The 27,007-nt window shown below is 43.7% G+C and overlaps 1 protein-coding gene across 1 annotated transcript in view; it reads right to left on the bottom strand.

Annotated features, from left to right (window-relative positions):
- LOC124606241 overlaps positions 1 to 24,379 on the bottom strand; it is a 473,911-nt gene extending 449,532 nt beyond the window's left edge. The window contains exon 1 of the mRNA XM_047138215.1: positions 24,016 to 24,379. Within this exon, the coding sequence (XP_046994171.1) occupies positions 24,016 to 24,379 (364 nt within the window). The remainder of the gene's footprint in view (positions 1 to 24,015) is intronic.
- Between the last annotated feature and the right edge of the window lie 2,628 nt (positions 24,380 to 27,007).

The following is a 27,007-nucleotide window of genomic DNA, read 5'->3' as shown; positions in this document are numbered from 1 at the left end:
GGTTTGGCTTCTGTAGATAGGTCGTGTTAGGAATGTTTTATACTCCCTATGACATTGTATGAAGTAGTCGGCTCTGAGCTTTATGGACTCGCCATGGTTAAGTAGGATATGACTTTCTCGTTTTTTAGTTCACTTTGGAAACGGTAACCTGTTCAGGGATAGAAATTAAACCAGTCATATCTTTTATTCCGAGATGCTGTATAACTCATGCCACCAGTTTGTCAATATTCGTAGTGTTCGCTATGTATGCCATTTTCTCTTAATAAGTCGATTGCCACTGGGTTTTGTGTCAGGTTGTTTTTGATACTGTGACAACTACTTGACTTACCAACCGTGACATTACCTAGGATGTAAATATGCAAACTATTGTAATTCATACCTTATTATGTGACATTTTACTATAAATGAACGGTAGGGACTCATATACACTAGGCGATCCCTCATCAAAAAGAATTTTATAGGTTTTCGTTGTCTAAAAAGAAAAAATGGCATGCTTTGATTGTACGGAGCTCTTGACTGCATGCTGTCTAGTGCTGATCTTTTCAATGATTTTTCATGCTCCCTAGTGTAGTTTTATGAATAAGAAATGTGTACAGAAGTTGCCATCCATTGTGCGTAATATACAGAGAGGTCTTGTTTACTGTCATTAACTAATATACACATATGTTTTAGCATATTTGTGCTGGAAGTACACATAGATTTGATTTAACGATGATATTTCCATTATTTTAGTTCAAGCGCCATTAGGAATACCTGTCATTTGCAAACTTGAACTGTACATCCTTATATCACTACATGTATACTCCTTTATCATACAGGGGCCTGAAGTTGGCAATATTGAGTTTCCAAAACTGGTAACATTTGAGATATAAACCAACATAAAACAAAACATACAGCTGTTGGTAAGGTGTTTTGAATCAAGAAATACGTACCTGTCGATGTCCCCCAGGCCATAATTGACCGACGGAGACTAGATATAGTTTAGTCTAAGTTCGTTTCCTTAGTATCTTCAACCAGCAAATGGAGGGTAAATTTTTGATAATTCCAGCAACTCGTGCAGGCGAAACATCAGAAAAATCGTTAAACAAATGTCGGAGAAAGATTCTGAGATGATAGCCAACTGGCGATAGATCAAAAGGTGGCCATGAAATCCACAACAATTCTTTTAAGTTTAAATTTAGTCTGCTTCACTTTATTTTTTTAAAAAAGCAGTGTACTGTTTTCAGTTTTACAGGTTCATTTTCAAATGGTTTATTTGTTTCTACATACATGGCATACGGAACATTCTCCTGTGTTGCCATGATAGTCTGTAAAACAATCTACCATGTGTTTCGAACACATGACCATGGAAGCCATGTGAAGATGAATTTGTGAATTTGAAACTGCTAACTGTGTTTTTTAAATAAAATGAACGAAATTATAACTATGGCTGCTTGCTGCTGTAAGCTGTAAATATTACGTCCCATATAATCGCTATGGCTTTACAAAACTGTCGACATGTGACAAAATAGAAATAAACTACATTGGCAGAACAAATAAGAACTTTAGAATAGGACACATGCAACTACCAAATGGGTAGTGCAGTGACTCATGACAACAGGGGCGTAACATATTTAAAAGAAGAATCGCAATGATAAAACAACCCTACGGGAATATATGTAAACTACAAACATTAATGTACAACTTCCACAGCAGACAATCAAATAAACAAATATTTACCAAATTATTTATTTGGAGTGTTTTTAGTTACGGCTATGTTAATGGAAAAAAATTAGAAGCTGCTATTGGAGTAGCCAACTCAACTTCAGCATTTATCTACACACAACATTTTGAAAAAACTTCTATACTCTTATTGTTTTAACTGTTTATTGTACACGTTTCACTTCGGTGCAAGACTACATACCCGAAAAATACCTTCATAAAAGACTTCCTGACTCTCGAATTTATATAAGATGTTAAAATATTTCTCTTTTTCACAAACGCTTTTCTTATTGCAGCCAGCATGCAGTCTATATTCTCTCTATTAATCCATCGTCATTTAGTTTGTTGTCTAAATAGCATAATGCATCCATTATTTCTGTAGACTAATTTTCTAATATAAAATCCTAAGAATTTCCTGATTTAATTAGACTACATTTCTTATCCTTGTTTTACTTTTGCTGATATTCATCTATTCTTCGTCTAATCTTATTTCAAGGCACTGTTAATTAAGTTCAATTGATATTACAGTTCCTATATTCTGATAGCATTACAAAGTAATCGTCAAACGTCAAACATTTTTTGTTTTTCACAAACTTCCTTTCTCAAATATTGCCTTTTTTGCTTTATCGCTTGGGCAATGTACAGATTCAGTAACATGAGGGATAGGCAGATACCCTCTGTCATTCTCAACCTCTGTTTCCCCTTCTCATATAACTGCAATCTGGTTTCAGCACAGATTGTAGAAAAATTATCGCGCCCCATGCTGCTTCTTTTTGCCTTCGGAAGTTCAAAGACTATAGTTAAGTCAATATCTTCGAACACTTTCTCTAGACACACAAATACTATAAATGTAAGTTTGTTGTTCTTTAGCCTGTCTTCTAAGATACGCCGTAGAGTCAGTATTGCCTGGCATGTCCCTACATTTCTATTGAACTTAAACTGATCTTCAAAAGTTCGGCTTATATTATGCCAACATTTTGCAGAACTAACTTATTGAATGTTTCGGTGACATTCACACCTGTCAGTTTTCTTTGCAAATGGTCCTTTAATCTGAGGGAATTTCATCTGTCTTATATAGGTAAACCAGAACTCCACCGAAAATCATTAAGAGGTTTTTTAGGGATACCTTGTGAATATTTTGCTATAAGGGATCCACGGTTCCCGGCAGCTCCTTACAGAATTACTGCATTTCGCTTGGTTTCATGTCCCAGTTAGCTTTGTATCAACATTGCACTGAAAACAGTGCACAACTGTGCACATGTCGACGGCTTGCGCTGTGCGTCGTGTTTCCATATACTCACGTTAACAGTTGTACATTCCTTACATTGTTGCTCACAGGTTAGCATTAAGTACTGCTCGGTTCTGTGTAGGGCTTCGTTTTCTAACTGTGTTAGTTGTGCGTTAACAGTGACACACAGCACTACTATGGATAGGTTTAGTGATGAAGAATTGGACGACAGGCAACTAACGTATGGATTCACTGAATGAGATACAAGAGCGGTGTATATGATATGCTATAACGTCAGGTATGGAAGTGAATGTGTTACACGCGCTTGGTGACAATCCTGTCTCTAGTATTATGGGAGTTTCACGATCTCTGAACACAGGCCCATCACCTGTATTTTGAGAGTCTTACACGAAAAACGGTCATAGCAGCTAGTGGACTTCCCATTTCGACTGGCATTTGAAAATTGGTCCCTACGGCATTGTACCGAAAATCCCAATTTTCCAGCTTTCACGTCGTTTACAGCCGAGGCCATGTTTAGAAAGCATGTGCAGCAGTGGGAATAGCCATTCACTCACACTGGTGTGTCGATCCTATCAACAGACGTTGAATGTGCATTGACACTAATCGGCCAAAACATTACGACTACTGCCCACCGCGACGTCGGATGCCGCCTGGTGGCATTACGGGCACATGACGCGGTAACAAAAGGATGTAAGGGGAGCAGGCACGAATGGGGGATCACCGTAGTAAAGATACATGCTGCAAATCGGGAAATCCATCGAGATAAGCGACTTTGACAAAGGTCAGATTATTGTTACGCAGAGATTGTGAACGAGTATGTCGGAAATGGCGAAGCTGGTCGAATGTTCACGTGCTACTGTTGTGAGCATCTACGAAAAGAGGTGAAGGGCAGTGAGAGTAGCACTAGGCACTAAATGGTTGGACGTCCACCACTTTTCACAGAACTTGGGGTTCGGATGTTTGCTCGTTAAAGTAGGATAGATGGTGATCTCTGACACCCAAAGACCACAATGCTGGTGCACGCACACGTGTTTCGAAGCACACCGTTAGTCGTACATTGTTGAACATGGAGCTTCACAGTAACCCAATACATAGTTCTGATGGCAGTGGGCAGTGGACCTTCGGCATTCGATCATCGATCAACGGAGATGTGTCGGCTTTCCGGATGAATCACATTTTTGCTACACTAGATCGACGGTTGTTTCCACAAATACCGTCATCGAGATGAAAGGCGGCTCGAAACGTGCAGCGCGCCACGGACGCAGGCTGTTGGGAGCAGTATTGTGTTATGGAAGAGATTCTTCTGGTCTTGCATAGGACCTGTGGTAGTAATCTAAAACAGGCTGACAGCTGCGAGCCAACTGCAGCCCTTCATTCTTGATGTCTTTCCAGACGACGACGTCGTCTTTCAGAAGTATAATAGTCAGTGTCTCGGGGCCAGAAACGTGCTACTGTGGTTTGATAGCTAACTTATGACGATGTCTCGGCGATCAAATGTGCCTAATATACAATGAAGGGCCAAAGAAACTGGTACTCCTGCCTAATATCGTGTAGGCCTCTCGCGAGCGCGCAGAAGTGCACAACACGACGTGGCATAGACTCGACTGATGTCTGAATTAGTGCTGGAGAGAATTGAAACCATGAATCCCTCTGGGCTGTTCATAAATCCGTAGAAGTATGAGGGGGTGGAGACCTTTTCTGAACAGCACGTTGCAAGGCATCCCAGATATGCTCAATAATGTACATGTCTGGGGAGTTCGGTCCAGTGGAAGTGTTTAAACTCAGAAGAGTGTTCCTGGAGCCACTCTGTAGCAATTATGGATGTGTGGCGTGTCTAATTGTCCTTCTGGAATTGCCCAAGTCCGTCAGAATGCATTGGGGACAGGAGTAGATGAAGGTGATCAGACAGGATGCATCCGTACGTGTCACCTGTCAGAGTCGTTTCTAGACGCACCAGGTGTCCCATATCACTCCATCTGCACACGGCCCACACCATTACAGAGCCTCCACGACCTTGAACATTCCCCTGCTGACATGCAGGGTCCATGGATTCATTAGGTTGTCTTCATACCCTTACACGTCCATCCACTCGATAGAATCTGAAGCGAGAGTCATCCGACCTGGCTACATGTTTCCAGTCATTAACATTCCAACGTCTGTGTCGACGGGCCCAGGCGAGGCGTAAGGCTCTGTGTCGTGCACTCATCAAGGGTGCACGAGTGGGCCTTCGGCTGACACTCGTTGATGGCCCGGCATTGAAACCTACTGGGTTCTGTGCGGTTGATTGCAGCAATCTGTGGGAGGTTTGCACTTTTTCCACGTTGAACGAATCTCTTTTTATAGTATCTTTTTCCAGCCGCAGCGATGACGGAGATTTGACGTGTTGCCGGATTAGCGATATTCACGGTACACTCGTGAAATGGTTGTACGGGAAAATCCCTGCATCATCGCTACCTCGGAGATGCTGTGTCCCGCCTCTCTTGCGCCAACTATAACACCAAGTTCAAACTCACTTCAATCTTCATAAACTGCCATTGTAGCAGCAACAACCGATCTAATAATTGCACCAGGCAGTTATTGTCTGGCGTTGTCGACCTCAGAGCCGTATTCTGCCTGTTTATTCAGTATTTGAATGGGCATGCCTATATCACTTTCTTCAGTATAAATCCTATGTGACCCATTTTGGTCCCTATCGGCCGCCGTCATCGCAGACGCATGTCTGCTGCCCGTTATTTACTCGCTATTACGCCATCTGTACGTAGAGATTTAACTCAACATACTTCCGCAACATACTTCCACAAACCTACCAACAAAGTGTTGGATCTCTGATACGCAGAATCAGTTATGTATTTCGATCCTTAGACGGACAATCAAGCTGTTACGCAGTGAGCCGTGTGGCTCGACTAGCGATATTCCCGCCGCCGGTATGGGTCATCCGGGGCGGCGGTGTGCGCCGAGCCGATCGGGAGCGAGAGGAAAAGCTGAGGAAGAGGAAATGATATTGCTTTGAGACGCCGAGCAGTAATGGCGTTCTGGGAACAATGGCGGACAGCTAAGGTCCGGTGTCAGCCAGCAAGCAGGGCACGTCTGAAAGGGGCTGTTTACCCGGGTAATGGCGCCGTGGCAAATATCACCGGCATGGAAAGAGACGTTACTGGGAAGCCGTGGGGTTTTTTCCACTAGCTTCATGTCTCCTGGCATCGGGATCTGCGGCGGTAGGCTTCATCGAAAAAGCAAGAGGGTAAGGGCCTTGCTTGTCCTGTAAATTGTGGTCGGCATCCACTACTGGGGTCTGTGCGGAGGATGTATTTTATTGGGCGGCCGTCGCTACTCCTACTGAGTCTCGCCTTCAATGAGTTGATTTTAATTGGTTTAACACATAATGTTTTAAGGTGTATGTAGTGTGATCATTAACATTTACGAGGGCCTGGAGTGCTGAGACATTCTGTTGTGCCGGCCAGAGTGGCTGAGCAGTTCTAGGCGCTTCAGTCTGGAACCGCGCGACCGCTACGGTCGCAGGTTCGAATCCTGCCTCGGGCATGGATGTGTGTGTCGTCCTTAGGTTAGTTAGGTTTAAGTAGTTCTAAGTTCTAGGGGACTGATGACCTCAGATGTTAAGTCCCAAGTGCACAGAGCCATTTGAACCATTTTGAACATTCTGTTGTAGATCCCTACTGTCAAGGTTTAACCGCCATTGAAAACTTTGATGGTCGTTGTTTAAGTACCGCTTGGTTATTGTATTTATATCACACCACAGACTTAAGATGGCCTGTTGCTATATATAATGTTTCTCTGGATATATTTATCTCTGAATTCTAAAAAATTACTGTTACGTTTCTGTTTGAACTAATAGTGTGTCTGAGAGACACGTGTATAATTTTGAAATCAGTAGTTTCCTAAATTCTTACCAGTTATTGATAGGCCAGTCATTATTGTGTGTTTAGATGCCTGAAACGGATTCTATTGATGGTGGTACTAGAGTTCCTTCAATGACAGTAGATCGATATTGTAATTAATTTCATGTATTAATTTTACTGATGATGTGTTGTAATGAGTTATTGTGTTTCTAGTTATTTAAGGCAAATGTCAATCTGTTGTAGATACCCACTAGTTCTGGGATTTTCTCGTGCCCGTTCATGACCGTTGCTGGTCCCGTCTCGGGGCCCATGTCGAGCCTGTATTGGAAACAGCTGAGCTGGCGGGCGTCCTCTTTCTGAGCGTAGTTGTTGAATCTCACGAGCTTGTTTCCTCACATGAAATTTTATATTTTATGTGCTAAATTATGTGGTGCCTATCATTTAAGTAACCTGTTGCGTGCCATGCTATCTGATTGTTGCCTGAACTCTGAATTATTTTGGTAATAACAATCACTGTCGTAATGAAAGAGCACATTAGTTAAATTTTAGAAAATTGTTCTTCAACTTGATTACAATTTAGAGTATATAAATTTAACTCGTTTCAGTAAATGTGTAATAGGCCATAAGCACCGCGTTTTTATGAATGTTTAAAATTGAAGTAATTTATTTTCACCTGAATGGTATTTTTAAAGATGGGTGGTAGTTTTAAACATGTGATGGTTTTATTAGTCAAGTTCTCTTTTTTAAAGGTACCAAATAAAATGTTTGGTGCAACTCTCGATGGTGATCACCTGATGTGTTACTTTGGTCCAGCCCTACCACTCTACAGCCCATCGTCCTGAGTTTGTGTCGTTGCGTAAAAGGTAGAATTACATGTTGTCTAGACACTTCACGCAGGTGGTCACAATGTTTTGGCTCATCAGTGTATGGGCTGGTATTCTCACCGATTTTGGAACTTATCTACATCATGTACTGCACCGTTTCTAGAAGATGTGCCGCTGATAGTTTGTCATCTTCTGTGTTTTTATCAGGACGGGCTGCCGGAACACTTTGCATTTGGTATTAGGAACGATATTGAAGTACAGCTTGGACGACAATGGATTGGTCGCGGTGCCCTCTTCCATGGCAAGAATGGTGAACAGACATGACACCAATGGACGTTTTCTATTGGGAACATATTAAGAATGTAGTTTACGACACTTGGATGGATGCTCACGTGGACTTGGTTGCTAGGATTATTTCAGCTGGGGAAGTCGCACGCCAGACTCCTGGAACTCTTGCGTGGTCCGTCGCTGTACTCGTGGTTGTTGATATTTTGAACAATCTCTGTAAGGGAACAATTTTGCAATTGTCACGTGTTGTACTGTACACCGACAGAACAGACTGAACATACTGTGATAAAAATGTACACGTTTCATCTGAGGGTTGTTGCATTACTCTGTGTTGTTTGTTCTGTGTTTCGCTTATTTCATGTTGTATGCTTCTGGCACTTTCGAGGCACTTTCATAGAAGCAAGGATAACGTCGGTAATAAATCAAAGAAACTGTTACACCTGCGTAACATCGTGTAGAACTCCCGAGAGCACGCAGAAGTGCCGCAACACGACGTGGCATGGACTCGACTGATGTCTGAAGTAGTGCTGGAGAGAAGTGACACCATGAATCTCGCTGGGCTGTCCATAAATCCGTAAGAATACGACGGGGTGGAGGCCTCTTCTGAACAGCACGTTGCAAGGTATCCCAGATCTGCTCAATAATGTTCATGTCTGGGAAGTTCGGTCCAGTGGAAGTGTTTAAACTCTGTAGAGTGTTCTTGGAGCCACTCTGTAGCAATCCTGGATGTGTTGGGTTTCGGATTGTCCTGCTGGAATTGCCTAAATTCGCCAGAATGCGTAATGGACATGAATGGATGCAGGTAATCAGACAGGGTGTTTAACTACATGTCACCTATCAGAGACGTATTTAGACATATCAGGGGTCCCAGATCAGTCCAACTGCGCACGCCCCACATCATTACAGAGCCTCCACCAGCTCGAACAGTCCCCTAGTGACATGTGGGGTCCATGGATTCAGGAGGTTGTCTCCATACCCGTACACGCACACCCATCCGCTGAATACAGTTTGAAGCAGGACTAGTCCGGTCAGGTTACATGTTTCCAGTCATCAACAATCCATTGTCGGTGTTGACAGGACCAGACCAGACGTAAGGCTTTGTGTCGTGCAATCATCAAGGGTACACGAGTGGGCCTTCGGCTCCGTAAGCTCGTATCGATGATGTTTCGTTGAATGGTTAGCACGCTGACACTTATTGATGGCCCAGCACTGAAATCTGCAGCAATTTGCGGAAGGGTTGCATTTCTGTCACCTTGAACGATTCTCTTCAGTCGTCGTTGGTCTCGTTCTTGCAGGATCTTTTTCCTGCTGAAGCGATGTCGGTAATTTGATGTAATACTGGATTCCTGATATTCACGGTACACTCGTAAAATGGTTGTACGGGAAAACCCCTCTTCATCGCTACCTCGGAGATGCTGTACCCATCGCTCGTGTGTCGACTATAATACCACGTTCAAACTCACTTATATCTTGATAACCTGCCGTTATAGCAGCAGTAACCGATCTAAAAACTGCGCCGGACACTTGTTGTCTTATATAGGCGTTGCCGATCGCAGCGCCGTATTCTGCCCGTTTACATATCTCCGTATTTGAATACGCATGGCTACACGAGTTTCTTTGGTGTTCCTGTGCAGATTCGCCTCGAAGGCCTGGGAGATATACCTATGACTCAGCTTAGGTTATGCACGCCATATAAACAGTGTAGGTGGCGTTTTCATACTTCTCGAGGATATGCCAGTAATACCTCATTGTCACTTCTATTACTTTCTTTTTACAGCATTTGACAGGTACTATTCGGTGTTATCACGATGCCCTGCCTCAAATGTAAGACACATCAAAATTCATTGTGTTGTTCAGTTAATGCGATGTTATGTCCTACAACCTTTTTTTATCTTTACAGTTGTTTGATGGTGTCCACTGACCGAGAGATATAACAGTAGTAAACAAACACAACTGAAACTGTATTGAAAATAAAACGGTAGTCACATGAAGTGAATCAAAGTATTTTAAATATCGTCTTGCAGAAGAATGCTGAAGATGTAGATAGATCGAATAACTAATGAGATACTGAATTCAGTAGAAACGAAATTTATAGAACATGATTAAAAGAAGGAATCAATTGGACTCATTCTGAGGCATCAAGTTATTGTTAATTGCGTGTGTGTGGAGGGGGGGGGGGGGGGGGGGGAAGGGCGCGAGCGCGTTTGTGCGTGTACGCGCGTGTGCTTTAGCTACATTAGAGGGTCTCCGAAAAATACAAAAAGGGCATCAGTTTCAAAGCGTGCACGACGAACACAGAAAGAGGGTAGACATAGCAACAATGAGTATTTTTAGCTGTTCAAATGGTTCAAATGGCTCTGAGCACTATGGGACTTAACAGCTGTGGTCATCAGTCCCCTAGAACTTAGAACTACTTAAACCTAACTAACCTAAGGACATCACACACATCCATGCCCGAGGCAGGATTCGAACCTGCGACCGTAGCAGTCACGCGGTTCCGGACTGCGCGCCTAGAACCGCGAGACCACCACGGCCGGCTTTTTAGCTGTGTTGGGAAGGAACCAGACCTCAAAGCACTAATAGAAAGGACTGAGGTCGAAATCGTTATGGGCCTGAAAGCTGGCTAAAGCTAGCGGCAAGTTCAGCCGAAATTTTTACAATGGTCTTAAGCGAGTTCAGAAGGGATAAATTAAATACGGTCCGTGGTAGAGTGTTCATTGATGTCGTAAGTAGCTTACCCTGTAGTGAAATTAAAGTAGGTAGTTTCTATGCGCTATATTGGATAGAGATTACTCTTAACAATCGGAATAAATAAATCTGATAAAAAATACATAAATCTACTTTCCTTTTACCGTCCATCTCCCCTTCTCCCTCCCGACACAGGTGATACAATTGCTGAACAATTCAAAGAAACCTTGAGCGTCATTTCAAATAGGCACCACACTCATACAATTACAGCTGACTGTGACTTCAACCTACCCTCGATATGTTGACGAAAACACAGGTCTAAAGTCGGTGGTGGACATAAAAGATAGTCCGAAATCGCATTGAATGCTTACCCCGAAAATTATTTTGAACAATTAATTCAGGAATCCATTCGAAGAGTAAATGGTTCGGAAAGTATAGTAGACCTCTTACCAACAAATTTTCCTCAGCAAATACGGAGCATCATGACACACACAGGGTTTAATGAGCAGAAGGTTATTGTAGCACGACTGAATAGCGTAACATCCAGAACCACCAAACGTAAACGCAAAATATATCTATTTAAATAGCAGATAAAACTTCGCTTGGTGCCTTCCTAAGCAGTAGTCAGCATTCCTTTCAATCTGACCATGTAAACTTAGACCAGATGTGGTTTGAATTCCAAGAAGCAGTATCTACGACAACTGAGAGACGCTCGAAACTTTGCGCGGACTTAAATGTGATAATTAATATTTTTAATAGTTTCCTCTGTCTCGAAATCTGGAAGAAAATCCAAATAAATTCTGGTCGTATGTAAATTGCACCAGCGGTAAGACATAATCAATAACTTCACTGAGCGATGTTACTAATGACAGTGCCACTAAAGTAGAGTTACGAAACACGGTTTTCCGAAATTTCTTCACCAAAGAAGACAAAGTAAATATTCCAGAATTCGAATCAAGAACAGCTGCCAACGTGAGTAACTTGGAAATACATATCCACCGTTTAGTGAAACAGCTTAAATCAATAAAGTCAAGGCTTCCGATCCAGATTCAATACCAGTTGGTTCCTTTCGGAGTAAGCGGGTGCAACACTTCCATACTTAGCAATTATACATAACCGCTCGCTCGACCAATGGTCAGTACCTAAAGACTGGAATTTAGTACAGGTCACACCACTTCTCGAGAAAGGAAGTAGGATTAATCCTCAGAATTGCAGACCCATATGACTAAAATCGATTTGCAGTAGTATTGTGGAACATATAATGTGCTGGATCATTACCAGTTACCGTGGAGAAAACGATTTATTGACAAGCAGCCCCCACGGATTCATAAAATATCATTCTTGTGAAATACAACTAACTGTTTAGTCTCAACATGAGTGCTATCGACAGGTGATGTCCGAATGATTCTATATTTTCAGATTTCCAGAAGGCTTTTGACACAGTTTCTCACAAGCGCATTATAATCAAATTGTTTGCATACGGAGTATTGTCTCAGTTGTATGACTGTATTCATGTTTTTATTTCAGAAAAGTTACAGTTCGTAGTAACTGACTGGAAATCATAGAATGAAACAGAAGTGATATCTAGCACTCCTTGGGGAACGCAGTGTTACAGGCCGTCTGATGTTGTGTCTACCACATCTAAAAAAGTTTTCCATCACCCCGGTTCCCAGAACTCCTGAAGACAGACGTTGACTGTGGGTATTGTACCACAAACACAGACACTTTGACTGTTCAGAGACATCACTAAAGCCGCCCAAAGATGTAGTCAACCGTGCATAAGCAGCGCCTATGAGACGGGGGGAGTCCCACAGCCGATCAGTTCTAGTCATTCCACCAGGAAGGAGGTACACGGCTTGTGTTGTCTGTAGTTCAACCATGCCCAGACGGTCAATACTGCGGTTCGATTGCGTCCGCATTGTTACTTTGTGCCAGGAAGGGCTCTCAACAAGGGAAGTGTACAGGCGTCTCGAAGTGAACCAGAGCGATGATGTTCGGACATGGAGGAGATACAGAAAGACAGGAACTGTCGATGACACGCCACGCTCATGCCGCCCAAGGGCTACTACTGCAGTGGATGGCCGCTAGCTATGGATTATGGCTCGGTGGAGCCCTGACAACAACGTCACCATGTTGAATAATGCTTTTCGTGGAGCCACAGGACATCATGTAACGACTCAAACTGTGCGCAGTAGGCTGGATGTTGCGCAACTTCACTCCCGACGTCCATGGCGAGGCCCATTTTTGCAATTACGATACCATGTCGGCCCAACAACATGCCGAATGGACCGCTCAGGACTGACATCACATTCTCTAACCCGATGAGTATCGCATATGCCTTCAACGAGACAATCGGCGGAGACGTGTTTGGAGGCAACCCTGTCAGGCTGAACGCTTTAGACACACTGTCCAGCGAGTGCAGCAAGATGGAGGTTCCCTGCTGTTTTGGTGTGGCATTATATGGGGCCGACGTACGCCGCTGGTGGACATGGAAGGTGCCATAACGGCTGTACGATACGTAAATGCCACCCTCCGACGGATAGTGCAACCATATCGGCAGCTTATTGACGAGGCATTCGTCTCCATGGACGAAAATTCGCGCCCCCATAGTGCTCATCTTGTGAATGACTTCATTCAGGATAACGACATCGCTCGACTAGAGATGACAGCATGTTCTCCAGACATGAACCCTACCGAACATGCCTGGGATACACTGAAAAGGGCTGTTTATGGATGACGCGACCCACCAACCACTCTCAGGGTTCTACGCCGAATCTCTGTTGAGGAGTGGGGCGATCTGGACTAACAGTGCCTTGATGAGTCGCCGTTACCAACCGACCGCGTGGTGAAGTGATGCCGAGGCTGGACTTCAGTTAAGTAGTTTTAATTCGACGTGGTACCACGGTACTACAGATTTTAATTTTTAATGGTGGCTGTGCCCTACTCTGGCATGTTATAGTAATTTTATGCTTCTGAAGAAGGCTAGATTATTCTAGCCGAAACCTGGGTAAATACCAGAAAATTCTCGCAACTGAGGCGGATTTTTCATTATATTAACTTGTGGATAGCATACCACTAAGAATACAGGCATGTATCAGTGCAAGTGGACGTGCTACTGGGTATTAAAGATACCGGTGTGCACGGCAATCTGGACCAGCACCTCTGAATGTCTCGCTGTATGGTGGTACCACACGCAATGTACGTTTTTCATGGGCAATGAAAAGGGCGTAAATGTTGTTTATGTAGATCTCTATTCCAGTTTTCTGTACAGGCTCCGGAACTCTTGGAACTGAGGTGATGCAAAACTTTTATTGATGTGTGTATATAAACGATTTATGAAACAGTCTGAGCATTCCTTTTAGACTATTTGCAGATGATTCTGTCATTTATTGTCTTGTGAAGGCATCAGATTATCAAAATCAATTTCAAAATTATTTAGTCAGTGTTCAAAAATGGCTCTGAGCACTATGGGACTCAACTGCTGTGGTCATAAGTCCCCTAGAACTTCGAACTACTTAAACCTAACTAACCTAAGGACATCACACACATCCATGCCCGAGGCAGGATTTGAACCTGCGACCGTAGCGGTCGCGCGTTTCCAGTCTGTAGCGCCCAGAACTGCTCGGCCACTCCGGCCGACTTTAGCCAGTGTGTCTGTATGGTGAGAAAAGTGACGATTGACAGTAAATTATGAAAAGTGTGGAGTCACTCACTTGAGTACTAAAAGGATTCCGCTAAATTTCGGTTAAACGATAAATCATATAAACATAAGGGCTGCGAATTAAACTAAATACTTATGGATTGAAATTACGTGTAACTTAAGTTGGAACGATCACATAGATAATGTTGTGCGGAAGACTACGATTTACTGGCACAAAAGTTAGGAAATGCACAGACTACGCTTGTCCGTTCCTCATCTGGAGTATTGCTGTACAGTGTGGGATCCGCATTAGATAGAACTGAGGGAGGACATAGAAAAATTTCACAGAACGAATTGGCGCAGTGGTTAACACACTGGATTCGCATTCGGTAGGACGATAGTTCAAACCCGCGTCCGGCCATCCAGTTTAGGTTTCCCGTGATTTATCCAAATCACTCTACGCAAATGGCGGGATGGTTCCTTTGAAAAGGCATTGCCGATTTTCTTCCCCATGCTCGACATAATTCGAGCTTGTGTTCCGTCTCTAATGACCTCGATGTCGACGGTCAAACCCAGTCTTCCTTCTTTCCTTCGAAAAAGTTCAAAGACAGTTCGTTTTGTAATATCGCGGAACAGGGGAGAGAGTTTCATAGGTGCAACACGCAAATTGGTGTGACAATCATTAAAACAAAGGTGTGTTTTGCTGTGTAAGGATCTTCTCAGGAAATTTCAGTCACCAACTTTCTCCTCCGAATGCGATAATATGTTGTTGGCGCCCATCTACATAGGGAGAAACGATTATACACAAAAAAAAGAGAGAGAGGCAGAGAGAGAGACATAGAAATCACAGGTCGCATGGAAAGACGTAAATGTTCGTTTTTACCATTTGCTGTTTGACAGTGGAAGGGCAGAGAAATTGGTTCGATGGTAGGTGGTTCGATGAACGCTTTGCAAGACACTTATTTGGGGATTACGTGTGAATCCATGTAGGTGTAGGTGTGTGTGTGTGTGTGTGTGTGTGTGTGTGTGTGTGTGTGTGTGTGTGTGTGTGTGTGTGTGTGTATGTTTGTGGGAGGGTGGAAGGGGGAGAGTGGAAGGGGAGGGTGGATTGGGGAGGTGGATAAATTGTAGAGGAAGACCAAGGACTGACTACAGCAAGCAGTTTCTACTGGATGTAGAAAACAAGTTTTCCGGTGATGAAGTAGTTATGACAGGAGAAACTAACTAGAAGACCTGCGGTAAACCAGTGTGGACTGAGGGCCATCATAACAACAACAACAGTTCTCTACTACTAAATTCGAGGTTTACTTCGTACAGCTTTCGAAAGCAGGGCAACGCTGTCGCTACGTCTCCACACTCCTTAGCACTTGGACGGCAATCGCTACGTACCATTCCCTCTCTATCCCACCATCCTCTAGATGAATCTGAAATTCTTTTCATACTCTCTGAATGAATTATGTGTTCATACTTTCATCTTACACTTCCCACGCATAAACTAAAACGTTCTGAACAGCCACGTTGAAGCTATGAACTTCTGTAATATCCAGCTCGAATCTTTGCACCTCGACATACGTTTGTCGTCGTTGGATCTGGTATCATACATTCAAAGCGATATGGATTTGATCAGCTACCGGTGGTGACACCTGTACAAATTAACTCCACTCAGGTCATCATTACTATCAACATCGCAATTACATCTTTCGCCATTACTGACATGAGCATCGCTACGGTAGAAGACCGTAGTCACACAAAAATCGCAGGTTGTTGAGTATATAATATTTTCTTTTCTAGACGTCTAATTGTTCGTCAAATATGCGGATTACACAAAAGGATTGAACAGCTAGCGAAAGGTAGACCAGATGCTATCAGCTGGAAAAGGAAGATAGAGAAAAATTATCAATGGATTACAAGGTTTTTGTGAGTTAACAACGTATGTTTGATTTTAAAGCGAGACGGACATAGCCGACGATTTCTGACGGGGTCTATCTCGCTCAAATTACTTTTTCTGTTGAATGGTAACGAAACACTGTTTCAACTACCGCGTCGGAAAACTGGGTCGTTGCATTCTATGCTACGATGCTGTTTGCAATAAGCGTCCGGTAATGAAACGAAGCACGTTTATTTTGTTTCCCAGAAATCAATATCTGTACGGTTTATTCTCTCTAGGAATCTGTTCTCCTTCATTGTCTCTATTTTTAATTTCCATCGCCCTCGTTCTTTTTCAGATGCGAATGACGCAGACGCTTACAAGAACATTTTGGACACTGACTACATATTGTTCGCTCTCGTATAGAAGCACTGCACCAGACAATCTGGTTTCCGCGGGCACATCACTGTACTGCGTTCATCAACAGACAACACATGCGTAACGAATGGTGCGAAGGTACGTCTTGTCGCTGTGTAGAAATCAATGATTTCTATTAATACTTTACCGATATGAACACGAAAGTGATATCTAAAGAGACTTAATCCCCGATTCTTGTTCATCGTTACATACGTTTCAAAACCTTTTTTCTTTTGTATCTTACAGTAGTCATCAGTTTTCCTTGCAGACAAAGGAGCTTATAGGACAGAGATCTGTATTTATATGCCCAGTGTTCCTATCTTCGTAACTACCAGTCAATCATCAATATACAGTTACTCTTCTCCGAACACTTACAAACTGAAATTAAATAGCATAAGGCTGAGAAAAAACGCTGTGCAGTAGGGGCGCGATTGACTGACGACTCAGAGATCAACAGAAAATATTGATAGTAGAAGTAAGGATCTACACGATGTAAATGGAAGATTATCAGAACTTGAGAAGGCAAGTACTAACTCCCCTTATCGTCCGAAGACGTGTCTCTTGGTGACGACGGAAACTGAAGAGTTCCTATCTAAAAATTTGTTTGCTAAACATAAGGGCACAATATGTGTCTTTCGGTGAAATTTTTCAGTTTTGGCCGTACACTGAGATTCTGGAAGTCCAAGAATAATTGTCAATAATGACCTTCAAAGTCAAAGATTGACGAAAATAAAAACAAATTCGAGCTGGAAGTTTGAAAAATCTGTACTACGGACTGTGCCATCCTCCAGCTGGGGCGCACGTTTCAGCCAATAGTGTTGTGGTTGATGGTAAGAGAAGTAGACGCATGAGAAAGACAGACACAGAGGTGCAGAGCTTCGATTCTTTTTTGCGACGGAATTCCTAAGGTAGAAAGTGTAGAATCGAGAAAATCATGAAACAGCAAATAACCGTCCGTGTATAACGTACACAGTATATGCCTTCGTCAATCAAAATTCGACACTGAAAATATTGTAAAACCCATTTTTGAAAGCAATACATCATTTCGTCTTATTTAGAGACATGTTCGATTGGTCTCAACATTTCTGAAGTATATTTACGTAGAAATAAACCACTTGCTATCATAAAACTGTTCGTATGAATTCCTCTAAATTTGAGATGAATCTTCATCTTAGAAACGTACTGCTTCTAGCGAGAAAAAAATTAGGGTTCTGAGGGACTGATTCGGTGAAATCAGAACACAGTAACCAGGACAACTATGAAATTCCCGCAATCGATTTAATTCTTAGTGGTACGTTGTATTGGGCACTACTAAGACTTCAGCATATGTAAACAGGAAGACGAAACTCTCCATCGTTTACCAGGAAATCGAATTTGAAATTTTCATGCCAGCTTGTCTACATTGTATGGTAGTTAGTATTCAGGGTGTCGCAGCCGAGCGAGTAAGCCGTTAGTCTCACAACCGCGAGACTGCTGAATCGCCTACCGCTGTGGGTAGCGATTTTTTTGTGAGGTATCTGCACCAATATTTAGTGATATGCTTCGATATGCGTGGTCCGCCGCGAAATTGCGTCACAACGGAGAACCTTTACGAATGTAACCCAAGTTCGTTTTGAAATTGTCACACTGATAGAACCATGCACGTGAAATAATTCATCGTCAATTACATGTGCTGTTTATCGCAATAATTATTGTTGTCCATGTTTCTAAGATTTATATCATTTTGAATCATGCAATGCTTCATAGGTCATATATGTTGTGTTTGTCTTCAATGAAGATAAAGCAATATAGATGAAATGGCTATACTGATTTGAAGATCCTCGTGTACTCTTTTATTTATTTTCAATCTCCTTAAGGAAAAAAATCTCCTTTTTTCGAAATGAAGATTAGGAGAGTCGTTAAATACTGATAATTTGTACAGTCATAATAAATCTATTGTTAGAATTACGTCGTAATAAAAAGAAAGGGAACCGACGGTGAGTTACGATCCAAAGATCTTGAACTTCTGAAACTAAGCTCTTACTCGCTCGGTACGGACTCCTTGAACATCAGTCACGCTAAAACGTATATAAGTAAGTCTGAAATTTTCTAACTCGATTTTATAGAAAAGGGCTGAGATTTGTGTCTTCCTGTTTACGAGTCGCATGTTGAAGTCCTAGTCGTGCCGCACACACCCTGTCAGTATGAATCATATCGGTGAAAGGAAGTGCGGTATATCCCGTTGTAAGTAGTAGATGGTAATACAGTACATAATATTTAATATTGCATAGAGAAGTTAAAAGGTGTAACAATACCCTACACTTCGTTAAACAGAGATGAGTTTCATACGAAGGCATTACGCGCGTGAGAAGATTTATAGTGTTCATCAATCGTTGATGACACTGTTACACTATTGGCCATGAAAACTGCGACACCAATGAGATGTCACGCAACAAACGTTAAATTAAGTACGGAAATAATTAGTTTTTCGATGCAACTGCTAAAATTAGTTAGGTGTAATATAGTCTACACAAATTAAGATTAAGCAACTGATTTCTCATTCCGAAATAAAATTTGAATGTAGTTTAAAATTTTTTTCCGATTCATGGCGTCGATGGTACAGCAACCAGAAATATGCGATGAAGAAACAAGTAATCTTGCTTTCAGGATTGTAATTATTATTTATTTACCAATACACGTTTCCCCTTATTCAGGAATCTTCAGATTGGCTGATATTAGGTGGTGATAGACACATGGAATACTGAGCACGCAAAACATTCCAGGAAATAACTGGCCTCGCCAAATAATCGGAAACATTGCCCGGTGTTCTTGTTGAGGCATACAATGTTGCCTTATAACAACAAAACGGGATCGGGCGTACATAGATCTGTCACCATGTAAACATACTGGAAGTGAAGTTGTCCATATTCGGCATACGCTTGGAGTGTTCGTTTCCTCAATGAATGCTCTTTGTTAGTGAGAAGATCGTGCTGTCTCTTGTGTAAAAAGAAAAAAAAGTCAAGTGGCTCGTTTAGGAATACGGCAGGATCGTGGCCATCGAGACTATGCGTACAAGACCGCGTTAATACTGGACGCATTGGTCCGTAACCCACGACGGTCGGGCCATACTCACTGCCACGTAGGATCTCAACAGTCCCGAGTGACTAGCGTCTCAGAGGACGGGCGTATGTTGTTCGCACGACCACGCAGAATCTTACAAGCACATCAGATGTCAGGAAATGGGATTGTTAGCAGCAACAGAAGTATCCACGTGGACAGTGCGGCTTACCTTAAAGAGGCAACATGTTCCCAACGACAGGACTGGGCAGAGTGGTAACACATCATATTTTCAAACGAGTACTGGTTTAGCGTACAAATCGCTAGGCAAGTATCCATATGTGGAAGCTACATGGAGAGCAAATGTTGTCATATTAGATTCTTTATCGTTGCAAGCGTGAAGGTATGCCGTGCCGTCGAATAAATAGTACGATAACCTCTTGCAAAGCTGGTAATTTTGACTGCAGCCGTCGTGTGTCTGACGTGCTACAACTAGGTGCCGAAACCCATCATCGAAATCTCTGTGACGTTACCTTTCAACAAGAAAGGCAAGACCGGATGTGGCCCTTCCTGTCGTGACCCACCTACCGATACACACGGTGCTCGAATGCTACCACGGCCAGCAAGTTCTGCAGACATTTCGCCTACTGAAAACATCTGGTCATCGTTTGCCGAGAAAATAGCACGTCACCAACCGTTACACACTATGACTAATGAACTATTTCGTAGGATTGAAGCACCATGGAAATGACGTACTTACATCTGTCATCCAAGGTCACTGCTACTCGATGTCAAGTCAGGTTAGAGCCATTGTCGCTGCCAGAGGAGGCAGTTCTGGGTACTAAATACCCCCTATGCACTCTCAAATCGCCGACACGTTTAACAATAAACTGAGGTGACAAAATTCATGGGATACCTCTCAATATCCTTTTCCCCAGCGCAGTGCAGCAACTCGACGTGTGATGGACTCAACAAGTTGTTGGAAGTCCCCTGCAGAAATATTGAGCCATGCTGCCTCTATAACCACCCGTAATCGCGAAAGTGTTGCCGGTGCATGATTTTGCGCACGAAATTACCTCTCGATTATGTTCCACAAATATTGTATGGGGTTTATGTCGGGAGATCTGGGTGGCAACCTAATTCGAACGAATTGTCCACGATGTTTTTCAAACAGGTGATGTATCGCTTTGTCGTTCATGTCATGGGAACATGAAGTCCATGAATGGCTGCAAATAGTCTCCAAGCAGCCGAACATACCATTCCCAGTCAAAGACCGGTTTAGTTGGACCAGAGGATCCAGTCCATTCCATTTAAACACAGCCGAAACCATTATGGAGCCACAACCAACTTGTACAGTGCCTTCTTGACAACGTGGGTCCATGACTTCGTGGGGTGTGCGCTATACCCGAACCTTACCATCGGTTGGACCCTAGACAACTGGAAAATCGTGACCTGGTCAGATAAGTCCCAATTTAATTTGTTAAATCGGGACTTATCTGACCAGGTCACGATTTTCCAGTTGTCTAGGGTCCAATCGATATGATGGCGATCCCAGGAGAGCCTCTGTAGGCGACGTCGTGTTATTAACTAACGCACACGCTTCAGTCGTCTGCCGTCACCGCTCATTAAAGCCAAATTTCGCCGCACTGCACCCGGATATGTTCGTCGTACGTCCAACATTCATTTCTGCGGATATTTCACGTATTGTTGCTTGCCTGTTAGCACTGGCCACTCTATGCAAACGCCGCTGCGCTCGGTCGTTACATGAAGGCAGTCGGCCGCTGCAATGTCCGTGTCGGGGGGGTAATGCCTGAAATGTGGTATTGTCGGCACACACTTGACATTGTGGATCTAGGAATACTGAATTTCCTAACGATTTCGGGAATGAAATGCCGCATTCATCTAGCTCCAACTACTGTTCCGCGTTAAAAGTCTGTTGATTCCCGTAGTGCGGCCATAATCACGTCGGAGACCTTTTCACACGAATCACCGAAGTAAAAATGACAGCTCCGCCAATGCACTACCCTTTTGTACATTGTGCAGGCGACACTAACGCCATCTGTGTACGTAAATATTGCTATCCCATGACTTTTGTCACCTCAGTGTGTGTCTCTCTACTGTGTTTGTATACGGCCTATAAGTAACATTTCTTTGTATTAAAAACAACCGTATGCTGCACGATGTTCTTTGTTAACTTAAGAACGACACGTTTTGTCCGTGTAGGCTATCAACGGTCGGATGGCTTGGCCATGGTTCATTGTCTTCATGGCTTCTTGCTGATATATTTGTGAAGTACTTAGAACGCAATTATTTTTCCCGGGCCTCCGCTATCTCAAATAAAATTCATTAGTGAAGAGAAACTCCTTTGCCAAGATCGCGAATAACAACCTGAATTCTCGGTAAGCGGTTTCGTTAACCAAAGTTAATCTTGAAATCTTTGCATATGTTGTAAGTAGCAGTAAAAGTACTGTTTCTCATAAATTGGCAGGCACGTAACAGACTAGAAAACAGATGCATAGGCATGTCAAAATTAAAACAACTATATAAGCAGTTATTCACCACGTAGATCTCTTACGTCGCTTACAACCTAGTACTCTTTGATAACTGTGTGTGTAGTTGTTTTAATTTTGACATGCCACTGTAGCAGTCTTGTAGTCTGTAGCTCACCTGCTACGGTACTTCTACTGCTATTTTAAGGACGCGTAACCTCTCGGTCGATATATGAATATGGTAACTTTGATTACCGAAACCAGCTATCGAGAATAAAGGTTATTATGAGCATTCTCAGCAAACAAGAATCGGTTGCAAAGGAACTGGAAAACCTTAAATATATCGCTTTAATAGTGGGTACAGCCCCTCCCACTCCATCATTGACTGAAGAACTACCCCTAGGTCTGCATCTTAGAATCGAAAATTTGCCAAGCTCCCATGTTTAGGTAACGTTTCTTACAGGCTAACTAAACTTTTTCGGGTTCGAAATGTAAGAATAGTGTTTACAAGCTCTATGAAAATTTAATGTCAGTATTTTCATAATGAGCGTCCCCGGAAAGATGAGTTCTGCCTTCGCAGGACATGTGAGACCCACTAATGGTTTTACTCCACGCTCCCAAAGGGAAGAGACTCAACCTCTTTGAACAGACTGAAATTAGTAAACATTTGTACAATAAGAAGGACATGTTGTTTAATGATTAGTTGACCAGTGAAAATTAAGTTGTCTATGATTCCATTTTTACCATTTGTAAGGAATTTGGTTCTTGTTTTTTTATGACCAAGGCCACTATTATTTGTCATATATATTTTATTGTACTTTATTCGTGTTTTCATTGTTCCACTGTAGTTCTATATTTATTGTGGATTTTTTCATTTACTTTTACGAATTTCACTGTTGTCGTATTGCGCTTGCGCCAATAACATTTCTGTTTATGTAGCATTCGATGTTATACGTCCCGAGGTATGTATTTTTATTCTAATACGGTTTCCATTTGCACGTTATTCTGTTCGTTGTTATCATACGATTTTTTGCTGTTATTACACTGTAGCCCCCTCCCCCCCACCCCCTGCCCCCGGCTTATAGCACCGCGTAGCGCTCCTTAGCACTACTAATCATTCATATGTTTACATGTTTACTCTGTGTGTATGCGGACGGGCTTCCGGCGTCGTTTTGATGTTGGGCCATATTTACAGCTTGTGCGCTTGGACTCGTTCTGAATGTTGTTACCGATGCTCACGAAGTACTTCGCCTCTTTCGTTTCCTTCTTCTGTTGTCGATGGCTCTCTGTTCCAGTTGTTTTTCTCCGACCTGTCTTTATAGTCTGCTTTTTAGTTTATTCCATTTGGTACCTACCTATCTCTTGGCAGGAACTTCCTCCTTTTGTATTCCTAGATAACCTGACGATGACCTACCCGGGGAAAAAGCGTCGTTCTTGAGTTAATTAAGTCGCGATGAGGCTGACATCAATAGTCCCATTCGCTTCCCTTCTCTCCTCCTTCCACCTTCAATGTACATAATATGAGTCAATAACATTGTGCAACCTAGGACAGTTTTTAATATTAAATTAATATGATGAGGTTACTGTATCACCACGGCACGGTGGACTGGAATAATAAAATTTTCTTATTTGTCACATTTCGTGGGGTTAAAATTTTGATGGGCAGCAGTGTATCTGTCTTCCTGCAAGTGATACAAATCACATGATAGGTAACTGACTAGTTGGCACAGTGGTCAACAAGCGGAGGACATGTTCGAGGGAGAAATTCGAAATGTGTATAGAGATATTCCAGTTTCTCCCCGTATGATGGCTCTCGCTGTTCAGTAGATTTTCTCGCAACCAGACCTGTCTGTCACTCATAGTGTGTTATTGACGGCAGTGCTGTTGTAAAAATTCCAGTGTGGCTCTGTGTGTGACAGCCCTTTGTACGGCTGACAGCCAGGGAGACGTGGAGCTTACCTTGGAGCCATGCGGGCGCGGAGCGGGCGGCGGGTGTCAGCAGAAGCGCCGCGGCGACTGTCAGCTGTAGGAGCGGCGTCAGCATAGCGCTGCTTGCTGCTTGCTGCGGGCAGTCGGTGTCGACGGCGAGACGGCCGCAGACTGGACTGCCAGCCGGGCCGTGCTTCCTACAGCCGCGGCGAGGGGCCGCCCTCGTCGAGGGAGGGGAACCCGGCCCGCCACGTCGCTCAGCCGGCACTGCCGCCACTGGGGCAGGTCGGGAGCGGCGGCACAGCGGACACGCGACTCCTCGCACGCCAGCTGCTGACCCTGTCAGCCGAGACCAAAAAATTTTTACCAAAGGAAAGTCGCCATTTAGTCGCATACTTTCAGAAGTTACTTTATTCAGACAACTAGCTTCGGCAGCTCATCAGTGCCGTCTTCAGGCCCCTATGCATTCCACATATAGACAATCAGGTATATGGATACACGGATAACTGAAGCCAACAAAATCTGGATTCGGTGAACTTCTTGTGTAACTTGGTAACAACTGACCAACTGTCAAGTTCCAAAAAACAATTCGAGGAATCCAGGTATTGATGTCTGCTCTTGTGTATGTATCGATTTACATGATTCTGTATAGATCGAGTGCATAGCGGCCTGAAGATGGCATTAACGAGATGTCGAAACTACACTGAAGCGCGAAAGAAACTGGTACAGGCAAGCGTATTCGAATACAGAGATATGAAAACAGGCAGAACGTGGCACTGCTGTCGGCAACGCCTGTATAAGACAACAAGTGTCTGGCGCAGTTGTTAGATCGGTTACTGCTGCTACAAACGCAGGTTGTCAAGATTTAAATGAGTTTTAACGTACTGTTATAGTCGGCGCACGAGCGATGGGAGACAACATCTCCGAGGTAGCGATTTTTTCATACGACCAGCCCATGGGTGTACCGTGAATATCAAGGATCCTGCAAGAACGGAATCAATGATAACTAAAGAGAATCGTCCACACTTACAGAAGTGCAACCCATCTGCAAATTGCGGCAGATTTCAATGCTCGGCTATCAGTAAGTGTCAGTGTGCCAACCATTCAAGGAAACATCATCAATATGGGCTTTCCGAGCTGAAGGCCCACTCATATACCCTTGATGACTGCGCGACACGAAGCTTTACGCCTTGCCTCGGCCCGTCAACACTGACATTGGATTGTCCATAACTGGAAACATGTTGCGTAGTCGGACGAGTCTCGTTTCAAACTGCATCGAGCGGAGGGACATGACAACATCACGAATCCATGCACCCTGCACGTCAGCAGGGGCTGCTGAAGCTGGTGGAGGCTCTGTAATGGTACGGGACGTGTGCAGTTGGAGTAATACGGAACCCCTGACACTTCTATATACGGTTCTGACAGGTGACAAGCAAGTAAACATGTTGTCTGATCACCTGCATCCAGTCATGTCCATTGTGCATTCCGACTGACTTCAGCAATTCCAGCACGACAATGCGACACCTCACACGTCCAGAATTGCTACAGAGTGGCTCCAGGAACACTCTTCTGGGTTTAAACACTTCAAACTCGCCAGATATGAACATTAGTGGGCTTATCTGGGATGGCTTGTAACGTGCTGTTCTCCACCCCCTTGCATCCGGGGCCGCGCATGGCTCGTGTTACCGCCATCATGTATTTTACACCTTGTTTTTAACGCACTTCCACCTCACTACGTTAATTTTAATTACTACTGCCACTGCCGGCCGGGGTGGCCGAGCGGCTCTAGGCGCTACAGTTTGGAACCGCGCGACCGCTACGGTCGCAGGTTCGAATTCTGCCTCGAGCGTGGATGTGTGTGATGTCCTTAGGTTGGTTAGGTTCAAAAAAATGGTTCAAATGGCTCTGAGCACTATGGGACTCAACTGCTGAGGTCATTAGTCCCCTAGAACTTAGAACTAGTTAAACCTAACTAACCTAAGGACATCACAAACATCCATGCCCGAGGCAGGATTCGAACCTGCGACCGTAGCGGTCCTGCGATTCCAGACTGCAACGCCTTTAACCGCACGGCCACTTCGGCCGGCTAGGTTGGTTAGGTTTAAGTAGTTCTAAGTTCTAGGGGACTGATGATCTCAGAAGTGAAGTCCCATAGGGCTCAGAGCCATTTGAACCATTTGAACAACTGTCACTGCGTTGCTACTTTCCCTGATCGTGACCTACCCTAGCAGCATGTATCGATATATCCCCTCTCATAGTATCTTTGCTCGGCTGCTATTACTTCCCAGTTGTGGTCTGTCGTAAGCAAGTTCGGGTTGCGAGTTCGGGCTGCCAGTCAGTTGGAACGTGTCTGGAGTGCAGTCTGGACCTGCCAGTTGGGGAGTTGCAATGCGGCACTAGTGCAGTCAGGTTGGAGCTGTGGGGTCAGCATCAACATGGCTCGCCACACATCACTTGAGGCGGGCCACGGTCTTGGTGGATCGTCGGTCGGTCGTCCTACCGGACGTCGCGTTTTGGCTCGCTGATCGTTCATGAGTCGGCTGTGTGTGTGTGTGCATCAACTCCTGATTTGTCTTCGTGCGTGCTTAGTCACTGTTGGGTAACGTTCAGGTCTTCGTGCAAGTGTTTGTCAGGTTGTGTGTGTAGTTGCCATTATTTCCACTGACTACTATTTAGATGTCGTCGGCAGTCTGCAGGCGGTCGGTCGGTTGCTGCGAACCAGGGAAGATATCTCCGACCGGTGCAGTCGGCTGGATCCGCTGGCGGTCCCTGTGCGGTATCGGAGCGTATGTGGGCCTGTCCGATCGCTACAAGCTTCGTGGCTCACCGACCCAGGACGTCGAAGTTGAGTGGTGTTTTAAGTACCCAAGCCACGTCCATTTATGTTGTGTGGTTCTTTTTGGTGGTTCGCTATTGGGGAGGTTATCCTGTGAGCAACACCAAGTGTTTGTATTGCTGAAATTTAGCCGCCACGCGGTGGAATTATCTATATTGGTTGACCACAATTCAAGTGCAACAGCGG

The sequence above is a fragment of the Schistocerca americana genome, chromosome 3 (genome assembly GCF_021461395.2).
Source record: "Schistocerca americana isolate TAMUIC-IGC-003095 chromosome 3, iqSchAmer2.1, whole genome shotgun sequence".
NCBI lineage: Eukaryota > Metazoa > Arthropoda > Insecta > Orthoptera > Acrididae > Schistocerca > Schistocerca americana.
The sequence above is the reverse complement of the archived record's forward strand: the minus strand, read 5'-3'. Positions and strand labels throughout refer to the sequence as shown.